Raw genomic sequence first — 20,846 nt, forward strand, 5'->3', positions numbered from 1 at the left:
TCGACCATGGCTCTGTTGCTCTCATCATATTCTTCTCTTGGTCTCCTGCAGTTCTGTGGTGGGTTGTACATTACTGCAATTATCACCTTATGTCCCTCAGACTGGATTGTTCCTACTAAGTAGTCCCTTTCACCCGTGCCATCCATTCCTTCCATTTTCTCAAAACCCCACTGGCTTTTAATGAGCAGTGCAACTCCTCCTCCCCCTCTCCTCCCTCTGTCTTTCCTGAAGATTTGATATCCGGGTGGAAAGATTGAATCTGTTATTATTCTGGTGAGTTTTGTTTCTGTGAGTGCTATTATGTCTGGGGATGTCTCCTTGATTCTTTCGTGCCACTCCTCATACTTATTTGTTATTCCATCTGCATTTGTATACCATACCTTCAACTTCTTTTCTAAGACTGTGGTCTGGGAGGTGTATTGGGGTTGGGGAAGTGGGAGACCTGATAAGGAACTATGGGTGGTTGCTGTGGGGGTGGAGTTTGTAATGTAGTGGGTGGGGGCATTGGATATGGCATGGGTGTTGTGGTTTAGAGTGTTTGGCTGCACTGGGGTTGACCTGGTTGGGAGGCTTCTATAGGAAGCTGTGAGGGAGGTTGTATTTGATCTTCTTCCTGTGTCTGGGATCTCCTGTCTGTCTTCTCCATCCCCTCTCTTTCCTCCTTTCGCCTTTGTACCATCTCTCTCAGTTTCCGCCTTTCGTCTTGTGTTCTGTCGCGGTCGAGATACACCTTCCTGTATCCCGGCATGTCCCTTAATCGTGCTTTTTCCTGCAGTATCCTGTTCCGAGTCGATTCTGCCTTGAAGGTCACTTTCACTGGCCAGCTTCTTTTTTTTACAAACCCCCCTATTCTCCGAAAATTTTCCAGCTGGGTCATGTCGTCTTCTCCGATTACTTTCATGATGCTTTCAATTGCTTTTTTTTCCCCTTGTTTTCTTGCTTCATATGTTTCCCCTTCAACTTCCTGTAGCCCATACACAAAGACTGACCTCACCCTTTCATTCTCCCACTGCATATCCCTGTGTATCCCCTCATTCAATTTGATTTCCTCCATTGCAGCTTTCCTTTCTTCAGTTTCACTAGCTACTATACATGGGCTCAGTGGCCTGTCATTTTCCCTTCTCGGCTTTCCCTGGGCTCTGTTGTGGTCTTTTAGGGCCTCCACATATAGCTTAGCTCTTTCATTTACTACAGTCTCCACTGATAGAGCTTCTACATGCAGTTTTGCTCCTCCTTTCCCTACAGTCCCCTTATTTGTGGCTGAGGTAGCGGTCTCTGTTGTCAATCCCATAATGTTCTTTAGTTCTTTAGGCTGTTTCAGATTTTCCAGTTCTTCTTCTAAACTCTGTATCCTGGCCTCTGCTGCTTTGACTTTCACCTCCCACTTCCTGCTTTCCCTGTCTATCCTCTCTTCCATTCTCAAGCTAAGTTCTTCTAGTTTCTTTTCCCATTCTTGTTCCCTTTTTGTGAGCTCTGCTGCCTAATCTTCCTTTGCAGTTTCCTCCTCCTGTCCCTTGGGTTTTCTTGTTGCTCTCTGGCAACCCATTTTTGTTTTATCCTGATTGCCTCAGAGTGGGAAACCTATGTAATTCTGTATGTTAGGTTAGTATTGTATATGTCAGAGTGTGGGGGGGGGGAGGTAGAGGAGGAACTGTGGCTATATGGGAGAGTAGTGGGGAGGGGGAGTGGGAAGGAGAGTGAAGCAAGTGGGTAAGTGGGTGAGGGAGAGGTGGGGAGGGGGAGGGTGAAAGAGGGAGGGGAGGGATCAGGTGAAGGTGTGAGATGTCGGTGGGGGAGGGGGGGAGTGTATGTGTGAGTCTGGCAATATGTGTGTGTGTGTTGTGTGTTGTGTGTGTGTTGCGTGTGTGTGTGGGGAGGGGGTGTGGGGGGGTGTGGGTGTGTGGGAGTGTGTGGGTGTGTATGGATGTGTGTGTTTGTGTGTGTGTGTGGGTGTGTGTGTGGGGGTGTGTGGGGGTGTGTGGGTGGGTGTGGGTGGGTGTGTGTATGTGTGTGTGTGTATGTGTGTGTGTGTGTGTGTGTGTGTGTGTGTGTGTGTGTGTGTGTGTGTGTGTGTGTGTGTGTGTGTGTTGTGAATTAATTAGCGGAAACGAAGAGAAATACATAAAACAAATTTTAGCATTTTTTTTAAAATGAGGAGACGATATAATGAAGCAGATAAGGTGGTATAATGAAGCAGATAAGGTGGTATAATGAAGCAGATGAGACGATATAATTAAGCAGATAAGGTGGTATAATGAAGCAGATGAGACGGTATAATTAAGCAGATAAGGTGGTATAATGAAGCAGATGAGACGATATAATTAAGCAGATAAGGTGGTATAATGAAGCAGATGAGACGATATAATTAAGCAGATAAGGTGGTATAATGAAGCAGATGAGACGGTATAATTAAGCAGATAAGGTGGTATAATGAAGCAGATGAGACGATATAATTAAGCAGATAAGGTGGTATAATGAAGCAGATGAGACGATATAATTAAGCAGATAAGGTGGTATAATGAAGCAGATGAGACGATATAATTAAGCAGATAAGGTGGTATAATGAAGCAGATGAGACGGTATAATGAAGCAGATAAGGTGGTATAATGAAGCAGATGAGACGGTATAATGAAGCAGATAAGGTGGTATAATGAAGCAGATGAGACGGTATAATGAAGCAGATGAGACGATATAATGAAGCAGATGAGACGGTATAACGAAGCAGATGAGACGATATAATAAAGCAGATTAGATATAATGAAGCAGATGAGACTGTATAATGAAGCAGATGAGACTATAATGAAGCAGATGAGACGATATAATGAAGCAGATGAGACGGTATAACGAAGCAGATGAGACGATATAATGAAGCAGATTAGATATAATGAAGCAGATTAGATATAATGAAGCAGATGAGACTGTATAATGAAGCAGATGAGACTATAATGAAGCAGATGAGACGATATAATGAAGCAGATGAGGCGGTATAATGAAGCAGATGATGTGGTACAATGAAGCAGATGAGGCGATATAATGAAGCGGTTAGAGGCGGTGTAATGAAGCAGTTAGAGGTAGTATAATGAAGCAGTTTGAGGCGGTATAATGAAGCAGTTTGAGGCGGTATAATGAAGCAGTTAGAGGCGGTATAATGAAGCCGTTAGTAAATCAAACAAACGGAAGTTGGATTACGCGATCTTTTCAATTTAGTTCTGGCACAATTATTTTTACTTCGTTCAGTGTGGAGTCTATCTGGGAACATTCCCAGTCTGGGAACATTCCCAGTCTAGGAACCTTCCCAGTCTGGGAACATTCCCAGTCTGGGAACATTCCCAGTCTAGGAACATTCCCAGTCTGGGAACATTCCCAGTCTGGGAACATTCCCAGTCTAGGAACCTTCCCAGTCTGGGAACATTCCCAGTCTGGGAACATTCCCAGTCTAGGAACATTCCCAGTCTAGGAACATTCCCAGTCTGGGAACATTCCCAGTCTGGGATCATTCCCAGTCTGGGAACATTCCCAGTCTGGAAACATTCCCAGTCTGGGAACATTCCCAGTCTAGAAACATTCCCAGTCTAGGAACATTCCCAGTCTAGGAACATTCCCAGTCTAGGAACATTCCCAGTCTAGGAACATTCCCAGTCTAGGAACATTCCCAGTCTGGGAACATTCCCAGTCTGGGATCATTCCCAGTCTGGGAACATTCCCAGTCTGGAAACATTCCCAGTCTGGGAACATTCCCAGTCTAGGAACATTCCCAGTCTAGGAACATTCCCAGTCTGGGAACATTCCCAGTCTGGGAACATTCCCAGTCTAGGAACATTCCCAGTCTGGGAACATTCCCGGTATGGGAACATTCCCAGTCTGGGAACATTCCCAGTATGGGAACATTCCCAGTCTGGGATCATTCCCAGTCTGGGAACATTCCCAGTCTGGGAACATTCCCAGTCTGGGAACATTCCCAGTCTAGGAACATTCCCAGTCTGGGAACATTCCCGGTATGGGAACATTCCCAGTCTGGGAACATTCCCAGTATGGGAACATTCCCAGTCTGGGAACATTCCCAGTCTGGGAACATTCCCAGTCTAGGAACATTCCCAGTCTGGGAACATTCCCAGTATGGGAACATTCCCAGTCTGGGAACATTCCCAGTCTGGGAACATTCCCAGTCTGGGATCATTCCCAGTCTGGGAACATTCCCAGTATGGGAACATTCCCAGTCTGGGAACATTCCCAGTCTGGGAACATTCCCAGTCTGGGATCATTCCCAGTCTGGGATCATTCCCAGTCTGGGAACATTCCCGATCTAGGAAGATTCCCAATCTGGGATCATTTCTAATCTGGGAATATTAACAATCTAAGAACATTCCAAATCTGGGAATATCCTCAGTCTGGGAACATTCCGAAACGGAATATTCTCAGTCTCAAAAAAAAGAGGTGTGGTATTGTCTCTGATGGTTCACAGGTGAGGTTCAAGGATCGTCTTGTCTCTGATGGTTCACAGGTGAGGTTCAAGGATCGTCTTGTCTATGATGGTTCACAACTGAGGTTCAAGGATCGTCTTGTCTATCATGGTTCACAAGTGAGGTTCAAGGATCGTCTTGTCTATGATGGTTCACAGGTGAGGTTCAAGGATCGTCTTGTCTGATGGTTCACAAGTGAGGTTCAAGGATCGTCTTGTCTATGATAGTTCACAGGTGAGGTTCAAGGATCGTCTTGTCTCTGATGGTTCACAGGTGAGGTTCAAGGATCGTCTTGTCTCTGATGGTTCACGAGTGAGGTTCAAGGATCGTCTTGTCTCTGATGGTTCACAGGTGAGGCTCATTGATCGCCTTGTCTCCGATGGTTCACAAGTAAGGTTCAAGGATCATCTTGACTGAGATACGAAGATAGAGACAAGTATTAAAACGTCTGATCTTCTTGGTACAGAAGTTTGAGATTTTGTGATGCAAAGATAGACAGCAGTGTGTCTGCAAATATACAAGAATTCCATTACTTACGAAAGTTCAGGAGGAAAACACTATCAGGTAAACTAATAAATAAGTTTAAACAAGCACTTTTTTGAAGTTTATACAAGCTCTTTTTTATAGTTTAAACAAGTTTTATTTAAAGTTTAAATAAGCTCTTTTTTAAAGTTTAAACAAGCTCTTTTTTATAGTTTAAACAAGCTCTTTTTTATAGTTTAAACAAGCTTTTTCTAAAGTTTAAACAAGCTCTCTTTTATAGTTTAAACAAGTTTTTTTAAAGTTTAAATAAGCTCTTTTTTAAAGTTTAAACAAGCTCTTTTTCTAAAGTTTAAACAAGCTCTCTTTTATAGTTTAAACAAGCTTTTTCTAAAGTTTAAACAAGCTCTCTTTTATAGTTTAAACAAGCTTTTTCTAAAGTTTAAACAAGCTCTCTTTTATAGTTTAAACAAGCTTTTTCTAAAGTTTAAACAAGCTCTCTTTTATAGTTTAAACAAGCTTTTTTTAAAGTTTAAATAAGCTATTTTTTAAAGTTTAAACAAGCTTTTTCTAAAGTTTAAACAAGCTCTTTTTTATAGTTTAAACAAGCTCTATTTTATAGTTTAAACAAGCTCTCTTTTATAGTTTAAACAAGCTTTTTCTAAAGTTTAAATAAGCTATTTTTTAAACTTTAAACAAGCTCTTTTTTAAACTTTAAACAAGCTCTTTTTTTAAGTTTAAATAAGCTCTCTTTTTTAAAGTTTAAACAAACTCTTTCAAAATTTGAAGAAAATGGTAAAATCGCAGTCATATATATCATTGTATCACTGATGAGGGTTGCAGACTAATGGATCTCCCGGGTACGAAAGTAAATTCTCGGAGAAATAAACGCTGAGAGGAAAAACGCATATTTCATTGTTAATTGGAAACACTATTTTGAAGAATACAAAATATATATGCCTACAAAGAATGAGATTCATTCATCGAGATTTGGGATACAATTTTTTTTAACATGATCACTTGAGGCTCGTATGTAATTTGTCTAATACACTGTATAGGGATAATAATAATATCTTTATTTACTACAAGTACATGTAATACAGTCCTAGCTGACAGCAATGACATACTACTATATAGAAAGCCCCTTGTTATGCTCCGCATGTCGGGCAAATTAGGTCAGTGTCCCAGGATGAGACCCACACCAGTCCACTAACACCCAGGTACCCATTTTACAGATGGGGAACATAGACAACACGTGGAAAGAAACACGCCCAATGTTTCTACTCTGGCTGGGAATCGAACCCAGGCCCTCGCCGTGTGAAGCGAGAGCGTTGGCCACCAGAGCTTGTCTTGTGGCTTATCTTGTGTATGGTATCCTATGTGGCTTATGTGTGTGTGTGTGTGTGTGTATATATATATATATATATATATATATATATATATATATATATATATATATATATATAAATATATATATATATATATGTCGTGCCGAATAGGCAGAACTTGCCATCTTGGCTTAAATAGCAACGCTCATCTTGCCATATAGGACAAGTGAAAATTTGTGTATGCAATAATTTCGCCAAAATCATTCTGAACCTAACGAAAGAAAATATATTTCACTGTGTTTGTTTAGTATTAAATTACTGTAAACAAATCTAAAATATATTTAGTTGGGTTAGGGTAAAATAAATTGCGCTTGTTTTAATAAGGTTAGGTAAGTTTTCTAAGATTCTTTTGGTGCAAAATTATAATTTTTTTACATTAACATTAATGAAAAAATATATCTTTAAACGTATAAGAGAAAATTTCAGAAAGGAATTAATTTTAAATGAGTTCTTGCTAATTGACCAGTTTTACATATTCGGCACGACATATATATATATATATATATATATATATATATATATATACACACACACACACACACACACACACACACACACACACACACACACACAGTAACAAGGGGACACAGTTGGAAGCTAAAGACACAGATGAATCACAGGGATGTTAGGAAGTATTTCTTCAGCCACAGAGTAGTCAGTAAGTGGAATAGTTTGGGAAGCGATGTAGTGGAGGCAAGATCCATACATAGCTTTAAGCAGAGGTATGATAAAGCTCACGGCTCAGGGAGAGTGACCTAGTAGCGATCAGTGAAGAGGCGGGGCCAGGAGCTCGGACTCGACCCCCGCAACCTCAACTAGGTGAGTACAACTAGGTGAGTACACAGTAAATATCGCAAACCAAATGATACAGGATGCAAAACAACCACGGGGGGAGTAGAGTGATAGCTCTAGGCCTTCGTGTTGCAATCAACACATCATCAGGAGCTTGCAAAATTGCAGAAAAGATGAGGGTGTCCAGTAAATAACGTTCCCAGAGGACCGCCTTTACTGCAGTGAGGGAGGGAGAAAGGAGAGGGTACCTGAAGTGACCAGGCACCAACAGTACCCATAGGCATTGCTTAGTTAATCTTTAGTTAATTTTAAACCTGCCCATAATGCTCTGCATACAAGGGGGTTTTGGGGCATGTACATCCAACCACTATATTTCCTTGAAAAAAAAAGTTATCATGTCCAAATAAAAAAATAAATAAATTAGAAAAAATCCCACAAGCATTGATATTGTAATAGCCTAAACGAAATTAACGTGGCAATAATAAAATATTCTGTCATATTTCGCTATGACATCCATAACTTTAAATATAAATATATTGTCAGTGATATAGAAATCACTGTCAATTATATCCTCCCTGTCTGGGACAACGTGTCCTTTTAAATTACAAGAGAAAACGGTACCATGTAGAGGGGAGACTTCTAAAAAGTTACGTAAAAGAAAAGTGGCTCGTTAAAATAAACTCATTAAAGGGGGGAAACATCTGTAATAATAGAACAACCACTGTGAAAAAAATAGTGAAATTTCAAGCGCTTTCGTGACTTCTCACATTATCAAGGAACTTTTCACTGGTTGTTCTGCATATTCTCATACCACCTGTTCACTGTGATATTGCAGTGAAGGAATTCCTCCTTCACCGCCACAAGGAGCTATAGCCAACATGGGCCTGCCAGAATTACGAAGGTGATTCTCCCTCTCTGCTACAGCTCCTTGTGGCGGTGAAGGAGGAATTCCTGTTCAGAGACAACTCACTCAGCAATGTCAAGGTATTTTATCCACAGTGGTATATTACCAACCATTCTGGAAAAAAATACCCTGACTTTACCCACTGTAAATAATGCATTACCACTTAAACTTTTGTGTGTGTGACCTAATTCATGTCCTCATAAATAACTCACTACGAGTGTTACCAGATATAAACATGTAAATAGTTCATTACCACTGTAACTTGTCCAGCTATCAGAACTTTGAAGTCCAGTCCCTGGACCTATTATGTACCTGGAGTTTACCTGGAGAGAGTTCCGGGGGTCAACGCCCCCGCGGCCCGGTCTGTGACCAGGCCTCCTGGTGGATCAGAGCCTGATCAACCAGGCTGTTGCTGCTGGCTGCACGCAAACCAACGTACGAGCCACAGCCCGGCTGGTCAGGAACCGACTTTAGGTGCTTGTCCAGTGCCAGCTTGAAGACTGCCAGGGTTCTGTTGGTAATCCCCCTTATGTATGCTGGGGGGCAGTTGAACAGTCTCGGGCCCCTGACACTTATTGTATGGTCTCTTAACGTGCTAGTGACACCCCTGCTTTTCATTGGGGGGATGTTGCATCGTCTACCAAGTCTTTTGCTTTCGTAGTGAGTGATTTTCGTGTGCAAGTTCGGTACTAGTCCCTCTAGGATTTTCCAGGTGTATATAATCATGTATCTCTCCCTCCTGCGTTCCAGGAAATACAGGTTTAGGAACCTCAAGCGCTCCCAGTAATTGAGGTGTTTTATCTCCGTTATGCGCGCCGTGAAGGTTCTCTGTACATTTTCTAGGTCAGCAATTTCACCTGCCTTGAAAGGTGCTGTTAGTGTGCAGCAATATTCCAGCCTAGATAGAACAAGTGACCTGAAGAGTGTCATCATGGGCTTGGCCTCCCTAGTTCTGAAGGTTCTCAATATCCATCCTGTCATTTTTCTAGCACATGCGATTGATACAGTGTTATGGTCCTTGAAGGTGAGATCCTCCGACATGATCACTCCCAGGTCTTTGACGTTAGTGTTTCGCTCTATTTTGTGGCCAGAATTTGTTTTGTACTCTGATGAAGATTTAATTTCCTCGTGTTTACCATATCTGAGTAATTGAAATTTCTCATCGTTGAACTTCATATTGTTTTCTGCAGCCCACTGAAAGATTTGGTTGATGTCCGCCTGGAGCCTTGCAGTGTCTGCAATGGAAGACACTGTCATGCAGATTCGGATGTCATCTGCAAAGGAAGACACGGTGCTGTGGCTGACATCCTTGTCTATGTCGGATATGAGGATGAGGAACAAGATGGGAGCGAGTACTGTGCCTTGTGGAACAGAGCTTTTCACCGTAGCTGCCTCAGACTTTACTCTTTTGACGACTACATATTGAACTAACTAAAAATAAATTATATATTTTTCACTCTGTTTCAGATATTTGAAGTTATGACACTTTTTTCTCTTCTGACCTCTCTTCTCCATCACAGGTGTTTGAGGCTGTGACGGGACTAGGCCAGGTGAAGGTGACCTCCAAGTCTGCCAACTTCACCCTGGAGGGCCTGACTCCTGGACTTGACTATGTGATACACGTGGTAGCTACTAACGTCCTGGGCAGCTCCGACCCCGTCACTCTTGAAGCTTTTACCTACAAAATGGCTGAAAACAGAATGAGTAAGTGAAGTGGCAGTGTTGACCTTCGTGTGTACTCACCTGTTTGTGGTTGCAGAGGTCGATTCACAGCTCCTGGCCTTGCCTCTTCGCTGCTCGCTACTGGGTCCACTCTTTCCCTGATCCACGAGCTTTATTGTACCTCTTCCTAAAACTCGTGCGTATGTACTCACCTATTTGTGGTTGCAGGGGTCGAGTCACAGCTCCTGGCCCCGCCTCTTCGCTGATTGCTACTAGGTCCTCTCTCTCCCTGCCCCATGAGCTCTATCATACCTCGCCTTAAAACTATGTATGGTTCCCGCCTCCACTACGTCACTTTCTAGGCTATTCCACGGCCTGACTACTCTATGACTGAAGAAATACTTCCTAACATCCCTTTGATTCATCTGAGTCTTCAACTTCCAATTGTGACCTCTTGTGTCTGTGTCCCTTCTCTGGAACATCCCGTCTTTGTCCATCTTGTCTATTCCGCGCAGTATTTTATATGTCGTTATCATGTCTCCCCTGACCCTCCTGTCCTCCAGTGTCGTCAGGCCGATTTCCCTCAACCTTTCTTCGTAGGACAATCCCCGTAGCTCTGGGACTAGTCTTGTTGCAAACCTTTGCACTTTCTCTAATTTCTTGACGTGCTTGACTAGGTGTGGATTCCAAACTGGTGCTGCATACTCCGGTATGGGCCTGACGTAAATGGTATACAGGGTCTTAAACGAATCCTTACTGAGGTATCGGAACGCTATCCGTAGGTTTGCCAGGCGCCCGTATGCTGCAGCAGTTATCTGATTGATGTGCGCCTCAGGAGATATGATCGGTGTTATACTCACCCCCAGATCTTTTTCCTTGAGTGAGGTTTGCAGTCTTTGGCCATCTAAACTATATTGTGTCTGCGGTCTTCTTTGCCCTTCCCCAATCTTCATGACTTTGCATTTGGCAGGGTTAAATTCAAGGAGCCAGTTGCTGAACCAGGCTTGTAGCCTGTCCAGGTCTCTTTGTAGTCCTGCCTGATCCTCATCCGATTTGATTCTTCTCATTAACTTTGCATCATCTGCAAACAAGGACACTTCTGAGTCTATCCCTTCCGTTATGTCGTTCACATATACCAAGAACAGCACAGGTCCTAGGACTGACCCCTGTGGAACCCCGCTTGTCACAGGCGCCCACTCTGACACCTCGTCGCGTACCATGACTCGTTGTTGCCTCCCTGTCAGATATTCTCTGATCCATTGCAGTGCCTTTCCTGTTATGTGTGCCTGATCCTCGAGCTTTTGCAGTAACCTCTTGTGAGGAACTGTGTCGAAGGCCTTCTTGCAGTCCAAAAATATGCAGTCGATCCACCCCTCTCTCTCTTGTCTTACTTCTGTCACCTTGTCATAAAACTCTAGTAGGTTTGTGACACAGGATTTTCCTTCCCTGAAACCGTGCTGGTTGTCAATTATACACTTGTTTCTTTCCAGGTGCCCCACCACTCTCCTCCTGATCTTCTCCATGACCTTGCTTACTATACACGTTAGTGATACAGGTCTGTAGTTTAGTGCCTCATGTCTGTCTCCCTTTTTAAAAATTGGGACTACATTTGCCATTTTCCATACCTCAGGGCGTTGCCCAGTTTCAAATGATGTGTTGAAGATCTTTGTTAATGGCTCACACAATATCTCTGCTCCCTCTTTAAGGACCCATGGAGAGATGTTGTCTGGTCCCACCGCCTTTGAGGTGTCAAGTTCGCATAGCAGCTTCTTCACCTCCTCCTTGGTTATATGTACCTCATCCAGCACTTGCTGGTGTGCCCCCCTGTTCTGATTTCCTGGAGTCCTACTGGTTTCCACTGTAAATACCTCTTTAAATCTTGTGTTGAGCTCCTGACATACCTCTTGGTCGTTTCTTGTGAATTCCCCATCACCCTTCCTCAGTCTGATTACCTGGTCCTTGACTGTTTTTTCCTCCTGATGTGGCTGTACAACAGCTTCGGGTCAGTCTTTACTTTTGATGCTATGTCATTTTCATATTGTCTCTGAGCCTCCCTTCTTATCTGTGCATATTCGTTTCTGGCTCTTCGGCTGATTTCTTTATTTTCCTGAGTTCTCTGTCTTCTGTACCTTTTCCATTCTCTAGTACACCTAGTTTTTGCCTCCCTACACCTTTGGGTGAACCAAGGACTCGTTGTGTTCTTCCCATTATTTCTGTTTCCCTTGGGAACAAACCTCTCCTCTGCCTCCTTGCATTTTGTTGCTACATAGTCCATCATTTCTTGTACTGGTTTTCCTGTCAGTTCCCTCTCCCACTGAATGTCTTGAAGGAAGTTCCTCATGCCTGAGTAGTTCCCCCTTTTGTAGTTTGTTTTTTCCCAGCCTATTCCTGCTACTCTCTCCACTTGGAGCTCAACTATGTAGTCGAAGCACAGAACCACATGATCACTAGCTCCCAGGGGCCTTTCATACATGATACCCTCGATGTCCGAACTACTCAAGGTGAATACAAGGTCCAGCCTTGCTGATTCATCCTCTCCTCTCTCTCTGGTAGTGTCTCTAACATGTTGATGCATGAGGTTTTCCAGTACCACATCCATCATCTTGGCTCTCCATGTTTTGGGACCCCCATGGGGCTCCAGGTTTTCCCAGTCAATCTCCTTGTGATTGAAATAACCCATAACTAGTAACTTTGCTCCCCCCATGTGTGCTCTCCTGGCCACCTCGGCTAGTGTGTCGATCATTGCTCTGTTGCTCTCATCATATTCTTCTCTTGGCCTCCTGCAGTTCGGTGGTGGGTTGTACATTACTGCAATTATCACATTATGCAGTAACCTCTTGTGAGGAACTGTGTCGAAGGCCTTCTTGCAGTCCAAAAATATGCAGTCGATCCACCCCTCTCTCTCTCTTGTCTTACTTCTGTCACCTTGTCATAAAACTCTAGTAGGTTTGTGACACAGGATTTTCCTTCCCTGAAACCGTGCTGGTTGTCAATTATACACTTGTTTCTTTCCAGGTGCCCCACCACTCTCCTCCTGATCTTCTCCATGACCTTGCTTACTATACTGGTCACAGACCGGGCCGCGGGGGCGTTGACCCCCGGAACTCTCTCCAGGTAAACTCCAGGTTATGTCCTTCAGACTGGATTGTTCCTACTAAGTAGTCCCTTTTGCCCGTGCCATCCATTCCTTCCATTTTCTCAAAACCCCACTGGTTTTTAATGAGCAGTGCAACTCCTCCTCCCCCTCTCCTCCCTCTGTCTTTCCTGAGGATTTGATATCCGGATGGAAAGATTGAATCTGTTATTATTCTGGTGAGTTTTGTTTCTGTGAGTGCTATTATGTCTGGGGATGTCTCCTTGATTCTTTCGTGCCACTCCTCATACTTGTTATTCCATCTGCATTTGTATACCACACCTTCAACTTCTTTTCTAAGACTGTGGTCTGGGAGGTATATTGGGGTTGGGGAAGTGGGAGACCTGGTAAGGAACTATGGGTTGTTGCTGTGGGGGTGGAGTTTGTAATGTAGTGGGTGGGGGCATTGGATGTGGCATGGGTGTTTTGATTTAGAGTGTTTGGTTGCACTGGGGTTGACCTGGTTGGGAGGCTTCTATAGGAAGCTGTGAGGGAGGCTGTATTTGATCTTCTTCCTGGGTCTGGGATCTCCTGTCTGTCTTCTCCATCCCCTCTCTTTCCTCCTTTCGCCTTTGTACCATCTCTCTCGGTTTCTGCCTTTCTTCTTGTGTTCTGTCGAGGTCGAGATACACCTTCCTGTATGCCGGCATGTCCCTTAATCATGCTTTCTCCTGCAGGATCCTGGTCCGAGTCGCTTCTGCCTTGAAGGTCACTTTCACTGGCCAGGTTCTTTTTTTTACAAACCCCCCTATTCTCCGAAAATTTTCCAGCTGGGTCATGTCGTCTTCTCCTATTGCTTTCATGATGCTTTCAATTGCTTTTTTTTCCCTTGTTTTCTTGCTTCATATGTTTCCCCTTCAACTTCCTGGAGCCCATACACAAAGACTGACCTCACCCTTTCATTCTCCCACTGCATATCCCTGTGTATCCCCTCATTTAATTTGATTTCCTCCACTGCAGCTTTCATTTCTTCAGTTTCACTGGCTAATGTACTTGGGCTCAGTGGCCTGTCATTTTCCCTTCTCGGCTTTCCTTGGGCTCTGTTGTTGTCTGTTAGGGCCTCCACATACAGCTTAGCTCTTTCATTTACTACAGTCTCCTCTGATAGAGCTTCTCCATGCAGCTGTGCCCCTTCTTTCCCTACAGTCCCCTTATTTGTGGCTGAGGTAGCAGTCTCTGTTGTCAATCCCAAAATGTTCTTTAGTTCTTTAGGCTGTTTCAGATTTTTCAGTTCCTCTTCTAAACTCTGTATCCTAGCCTCTGCTGCTTTGACATGCACCTCCCACTTCCTGCTTTCCATGTCTATCCTCTCTTCCATTCTCATGCTAAGTTCTTCTAGTTTCTTTTCCCATTCATGATCCCTTTTTATGAGCTCTGCTGCCCAATCTTCCTTTGCAGCCTCCTCCTCCTGTCCCTTGGTTTTTCTTGTTGCTCTCTGACAACCCATTTTTGTTTTATCCTGATTGCCTCAGAGTGGGAAACCTATGTAATTCTGTATGTTAGGTTAGTAGTGTGTATGTCAGAGTGTGGGGGGGGAGGTAGTGGAGGAACTGTGGCTATGTGGGAGAGGAGTGGGGAGGGGGAGGGTGAACGGGGGAGGGGAGGGTGAACGAGGGAGGGGAGGGATCAGGGGAAGTAGTGAGATGTCGGTGGTGAGGGGGGAGTGTATGTGTGAGTCTGGATATGTGTGTGTGTGTGTGTGTGTGTACTCACCTAATTGTGGTTGCAGGGGTCGAGAATCAGCTCCTGGCCCCGCCTCTTCACTGATCGCTACTGGGTCCCCTCTCTCTCTGCTTCCTGAGCTTTGTCATACCTCTTCTTAAAACTATGTATGGTTCCTGCCTCCACTACTTTACTTGCTAGGCTATTCCACTTGCTGACAACTCTATGACTGAAGAAATACTTCCTAACGTCCCTGTGATTCGTCTGAGTCTTCAGCTTCCAGTTGTGACCCCTCGTCCCTGTGTCCCCTCTCTGGAACATCCTATCTCTGTCCACCTTGTCTATTCCCTGCAATATCTTGTATGTCGTTATCATGTCTCCCCTGACCCTTCTGTCCTCCAGTATCGTCAGTCCGATTTCCCTTAACCTTTCCTCGTACGACATTCCCTTGAGCTCTGGGACTAGCCTTGTTGGAAACCTTTGTACTTTCTCTAACTTCTTGACGTGCTTGACCAGGTGTGGGTTCCAGACTGGTGCTGCATACTCCAGTATGGGCCTAACATACACAGTGTACGGTGTCTTGAACGATTCCTTATTAAGGTATCGGAACGCTATTCTCAGGTTTGCCAGGCGCCCGTATGCTGCAGCAGTTATTTGGTTGATGTGTGCCTCCGGTGATGTGCTCGGTGTTATGGTCACCCCAAGGTCTTTCTCCCTGAGTGAGGTCTGTAGTCTTTGTCCACCTAGCCTATACTCTGTCTGCGGTCTTCTTTGCCCCTCCCCAATGTTCATGACTTTGCATTTGGCTGGATTGAATTCGAGAAGCCAGTTACTGGACCACATGTCCAGCCTGTCCAGGTCTCTTTGCAATCCTGCCTCATCCTCGTCCGATTTAATTCTTCTCATCAACTTCACGTCATCTGCGAACAGGGACACTTCAGAGTCTATTCCTTCCATCATGTCGTTCACATATATCAAAAATAGCACTGGTCCTAGAACTGACCCTTGTGCGACCCCGCTCGTAACAGACGCCCACTGTGGTACCTCTTCACGTACCATGACTTGTTGCTGCCTCCCTGTCAGGTATTCCCTTATCCATTGCAGTGCCCTCCCTTTTACATGCGCCTGATCCTCCAGCTTCTGCACTAATCTCTTGTGGGGAACTCTGTCAAAAGCCTTCCTGCAGTCTAGGAAAACGCAATCTACCCAACCCTCTCTCTCGTGTCTTACTTCTGTTACCTTGTCATAAAACTCCAGGAGGTTTGTGATACAAGATTTGCCTTCCATGAACCCATGCTGGTTTTCATTTATAATCTTGTTCCTTTCCAGGTGTTCGACCACTCTCCTCCTGATAATCTTCTCCATGACTTTGCACACAATACATGTCAGAGACACAGGTCTGTAGTTTAGTGCCTCGTTTCTGTTTCCTTTCTTAAATATGGGGACTACATTAGCTGTGTGTGTGTGTGTGTGTGTGTGTAATTTTGTGTGGAATTATGTGTGGGTTTATTATGTACTGAAAGGTAGGTGGCTTGTGCGTTGTAATGTAGAGTCTCAGTGGTCCTTGGCTGCCCACAACTTCTTGTGACCTGACCCCCAACCTCCTGGGACTTGACCGGCACGTACTTACAGTGTGTGTACTCACCTATTTGTGGTTGCAGGGGCATGTTGATTAGACATTAGGCCTGTTGTATACGCGTGCTTGTATATGTGTGTGTGTGTGTACTCACCTAGTTGTACTCACCTAGTTGAGGTTGTGGGGGTCGAGTCCGAGCTCCTGGCCCCGCCTCTTCACTGATCGCTACTAGGTCACTCTCCCTGAGCCGTGAGCTTTATCATACCTCTGCTTAAAGCTATGTATGGATCCTGCCTCCACTACATCGCTTCCCAAACTATTCCACTTACTGACTACTCTGTGGCTGAAGAAATACTTCCTAACATCCCTGTGATTCATCTGTGTCTTCAGCTTCCAACTGTGTCCCCGTGTTACTGTGTCCACTATCTGGAACATCCTGTCTTTGTCCACCTTGTCAATTCCTCTCAGTATTTTGTATGTCGTTATCATGTCCCCCCTATCTCTCCTGTCCTCCAGTGTCGTCAGGTTGATTTCCCTTAACCTCTCCTCGTAGGACATACCTCTTAGCTCTGGGACTAGTCTTGTTGCAAACCTTTGCACTTTCTCTAGTTTCTTTACGTGCTTGGCTAGGTGTGGGTTCCAAACTGGTGCCGCATACTCCAATATGGGCCTAACGTACACGGTGTACAGGGTCCTGAATGATTCCTTATTAAGATGTCGGAATGCTGTTCTGAGGTTTGCTAGGCGCCCATATGCTGCAGCAGTTATTTGGTTGATGTGCGCTTCAGGAGATGTGCCTGGTGTTATACTCACCCCAAGATCTTTTTCCTTGAGTGAGGTTTGTAGTCTCTGGCCCCCTAGACTGTACTCCGTCTGCGGTCTTCTTTGCCCTTCCCCAATCTTCATGACTTTGCACTTGGTGGGATTGAACTCCAGGAGCCAATTGCTGGACCAGGTCTGCAGCCTGTCCAGATCCCTTTGTAGTTCTGCCTGGTCTTCGATCGAGTGAATTCTTCTCATCAACTTCACGTCATCTGCAAACAGGGACACCTCAGAGTTTATTCCTTCCGTCATGTCGTTCACAAATACCAGAAACAGCACTGGTCCTAGGACTGACCCCTGTGGGACCCCGCTGGTCACAGGTGCCCACTCTGACACCTCGCCACGTACCATGACTCGCTGCTGTCTTCCTGACAAGTATTCCCTGATCCATTGTAGTGCCTTCCCTGTTATCCCTGCTTGGTCCTCCAGTTTTTGCACCAATCTCTTGTGTGGAACTGTGTCAAACGCCTTCTTGCAGTCCAAGAAAATGCAATCCACCCACCCCTCTCTCTCTTGTCTTACTGCTGTCACCATGTCATAGAACTCCAGTAGGTTTGTGACACAGGATTTCCCGTCCCTGAAACCATGTTGGCTGCTGTTGATGAGATCGTTCCTCTCTAGGTGTTCCACCACTCTTCTCCTGATAATCTTCTCCATGATTTTGCATACTATACATGTCAGTGACACTGGTCTGTAGTTTAATGCTTCATGTCTGTCTCCTTTTTTAAAGATTGGGACTACATTTGCTGTCTTCCATGCCTCAGGCAATCTCCCTGTTTCGATAGATATATTGAATATTGTTGTTAGGGGTACACATAGCGCCTCTGCTCCCTCTCTCAATACCCATGGGGAGATGTTATCTGGCCCCATTGCCTTTGAGGTATCTAGCTCACTCAGAAGCCTCTTCACTTCTTCCTCGGTTTTGTGCACTGTGTCCAGCACTTGGTGGTGTGCCCCACCTCTCCGTCTTTCTGGAGCTCCTTCTATCTCCTCTGTGAACACTTTGAATCTCTTGTTGAGTTCTTCACATACTTCACGGTCATTTCTTGTTGTCTCTCCTCCTTCCTTCCTTAACCTGATTACCTGGTCCTTGACTGTTGTTTTCCTCCTGATGTGGCTGTACAACAGTTTCGGGTCAGATTTGGCTTTCGCTGCTATGTCATTTTCATATTGTCTTTGGGCCTCCCTTCTTATCTGTGCATATTCGTTTCTGGCTCTACGATTGCTCTCCTTATTCTCCTGGGTCCTTTGCCTTCTATATTTCTTCCATTCCCTAGCACACTTGGTTTTTGCCTCCCTGCACCTTTGGGTAAACCATGGGCTCATCCTGGCTTTTTCATTATTCCTGTTACCCTTGGGTACAAACCTCTCCTCACCCTCCTTGCATTTTGTTGCTACATATTCCATCATCTCATTAACTGGCTTCCCTGCCAGTTCTCTGTCCCACTGAACCCCGTTCAGGAAGTTCCTCATTCCTGTGTAGTCCCCTTTCTTGTAGTTTGGCTTCATTCGTCCTGGCCTTCCTGCTTCTCCCTCCACTTGTAGCTCTACTGTGTATTCGAAGCTTAAAACCACATGGTCACTGGCCCCAAGGGGTCTTTCATATGTGATGTCCTCGATATCTGCACTACTCAAGGTGAATACTAAGTCCAGCCTTGCTGGTTCATCCTCTCCTCTCTCTCTTGTAGTGTCCCTTACGTGTTGGCACATGAAGTTTTCCAGTACCACCTCCATCATCTTAGCCCTCCATGTATCTTGGCCCCCATGTGGGTCCAAGTTCTCCCAATCGATCTCCTTGTGGTTAAAGTCACCCATGATCAGGAGCTTTGCCCTGCATGCATGAGCTCTTCTGGCCACTCTAGCCAGTGTGTCAACCATCGCTCTATTGCTCTCTTCGTACTCTTGTGTGTGTGTGTGTGTGTGTGTGTGTGTGTGTGTGTGTGTGTTTGTGTATGTGTGTGTATATGTATGTGTGTGTGTGTGTGTGTGTGTGTGTGTGTGTAATTATGTGTCGAATTATGTGTGGGTTTATTATGTGTCTGAAAAGTAGGTGGCTTGTGCTTGGAGTGTAATGTGGATTCTCAGTTGTCGCTTGTGTCCACAACCTCTTGTGACCTGACTCCCACCCTCCTGAGACTTACGCTCACCTACTTACAATGTTTGTGTGTGTGTGTGTGTGTGTGTGTGTGTGTGTGTGTGTGCGCGCGCGCGCAAAGACATCATTTACAAGAGAATGATTATGTAAAACACATCAGAAACAAGAATTAATCTCAGGTGTCTTTCTTATCAAGGAGTTACCATTGTGGTATTAACTTTACTCTGGTGTTCGTGTATATGATTCTTATGGATGTTACGATAAGTATTTTTCTATCTTATAAAAAAATATATTTATCTTAGTTTTTCTGGTAAGGCATTCCATTGTTTTACCAGCGGGTTGTTTTGTTATATCAGTCCATCGTGTACACGAGGGTCATTAAGGCTGCATTTCACCTATGTACCACCTGTCATTCTCCGTGTATGAATAGTGAGGTGTAAACCATAGATAAATCGTAATGAGTGACTGTCACTGATATATACAGAAGAACGAACGTAGTCCTATGCTCTCTTGCTGGGTGGTTACAGCGCTGGGCCTGCTGTATGCATGGACCACAGTTCAAGTCACGGTCCATTCGGTTTATATACTTTATGTTACCGGTCGATTATAAATAAAACTTACATGTCTTTGCAAGACTTCTCGTCGTCACCTTCAAGACTTACAACAGTGTCATCACATCTTCGAGGGAAATTGATAGGATGAATAATGAGAACTTTCAAAACAAGGGGGTGTCATGCCAGTGATGATCCTCTTTAAGTCACTCGTTCTCTCTAGGCTGCAATACCGCTGTACACTAACAACTACATTCAAGACAGGTGAAATTGCAAATCTAGAGAATGTACAGAGAACTTTAATCCACGTATTAGTTCAGTCAAGCACTTTAATTACTGGGAACGTTTGAATTTCTTGGAACGCAGGCGGGAACGATGCATCATAATCTACAACTGGAAAATCCTAGAGGGACTGGTCTCAAGTCGCACACGCAAATCACTCTACGAAAGCAGAAGACTAGGCAGACGGTGCAACACACCCCAATGAAAAGTGGAGATGCCATGAGTACAATGAGAAAAAACAATGTGTCCGGGACCCAAGACTTTTCAGCAGCCTCCCATCACACGTGAGGGGGATTACCAATAGACCCGTAACTGTCTTCAATAAGCTGGACAGATACCTAAAGTTAGTGCTCGATGAGCAGGGCTGTGGTTCATACGTTGAATTGCGTGCGGCCAGTAGTAACAGCCTGACTGATCAGTCCCTGATCCACCGGGAGGCCTGGTCGAGGACCGGGACGCGGGGGCGCTGACCCCTGAAACATAATCTAGGTAACTCCAGGTGTATTAAAGCATATTTTGAATGTCTATATCAAGCCACTTTAACTGGTATTGTGTGTTAATAAACCAGTTTAGCTCATCTAAATGAGTTTTGAATGAGCTATTGGATCAATGACTCGCTCTACAAGAAATCTAGTTATAGTAAATTCTTAAATAAGTTAGGTAAACTATTTTTTTTTTCGTAAATTTAAAAAAAAAGTTAAGTCAGGTTGCCCTGTTACTTTCACCTCAAAAGAATCATATAAAAGAACGATAATATTTTAATGTTTGAGATGACGGGGGGGGAAGGCCGACGCTTGAGGTGATTCAAGTTATTTTCTTGGTCTACATATCATTTTCTTCGCCTGGGGCTCAACATTACACAATTTGTAACTATAAATTTCCTGAAATATGACGACCTGCTTTCACTTAAATTATTAGCCTCTCTCTTGGGTTCTTGAAATTTTGCTTTTGTAATTTATTTTCCTTGTTCGTTCAAAAGTCTTACATTTTTATGGAAATTTCTTTACATTTATCAATACTGAAACTATTTTTACTTTTT

At 44.2% G+C, this 20,846-nt stretch overlaps 1 protein-coding gene across 1 annotated transcript in view; it reads left to right on the forward strand.

Moving 5' to 3' along the window:
* Nucleotides 1-20,846, forward strand: part of LOC128687043 (nephrin) — a 308,655-nt gene that overhangs the window by 273,646 nt on the left and 14,163 nt on the right. Inside the window, exon 13 of the mRNA XM_070082505.1 lies at nt 9,545-9,728. Coding sequence (XP_069938606.1) covers nt 9,545-9,728 — 184 coding nt within the window. The remainder of the gene's footprint in view (nt 1-9,544; nt 9,729-20,846) is intronic.

Source organism: Cherax quadricarinatus, chromosome 7 (assembly GCF_038502225.1).
Source record: "Cherax quadricarinatus isolate ZL_2023a chromosome 7, ASM3850222v1, whole genome shotgun sequence".
Lineage (NCBI taxonomy): Eukaryota > Metazoa > Arthropoda > Malacostraca > Decapoda > Parastacidae > Cherax > Cherax quadricarinatus.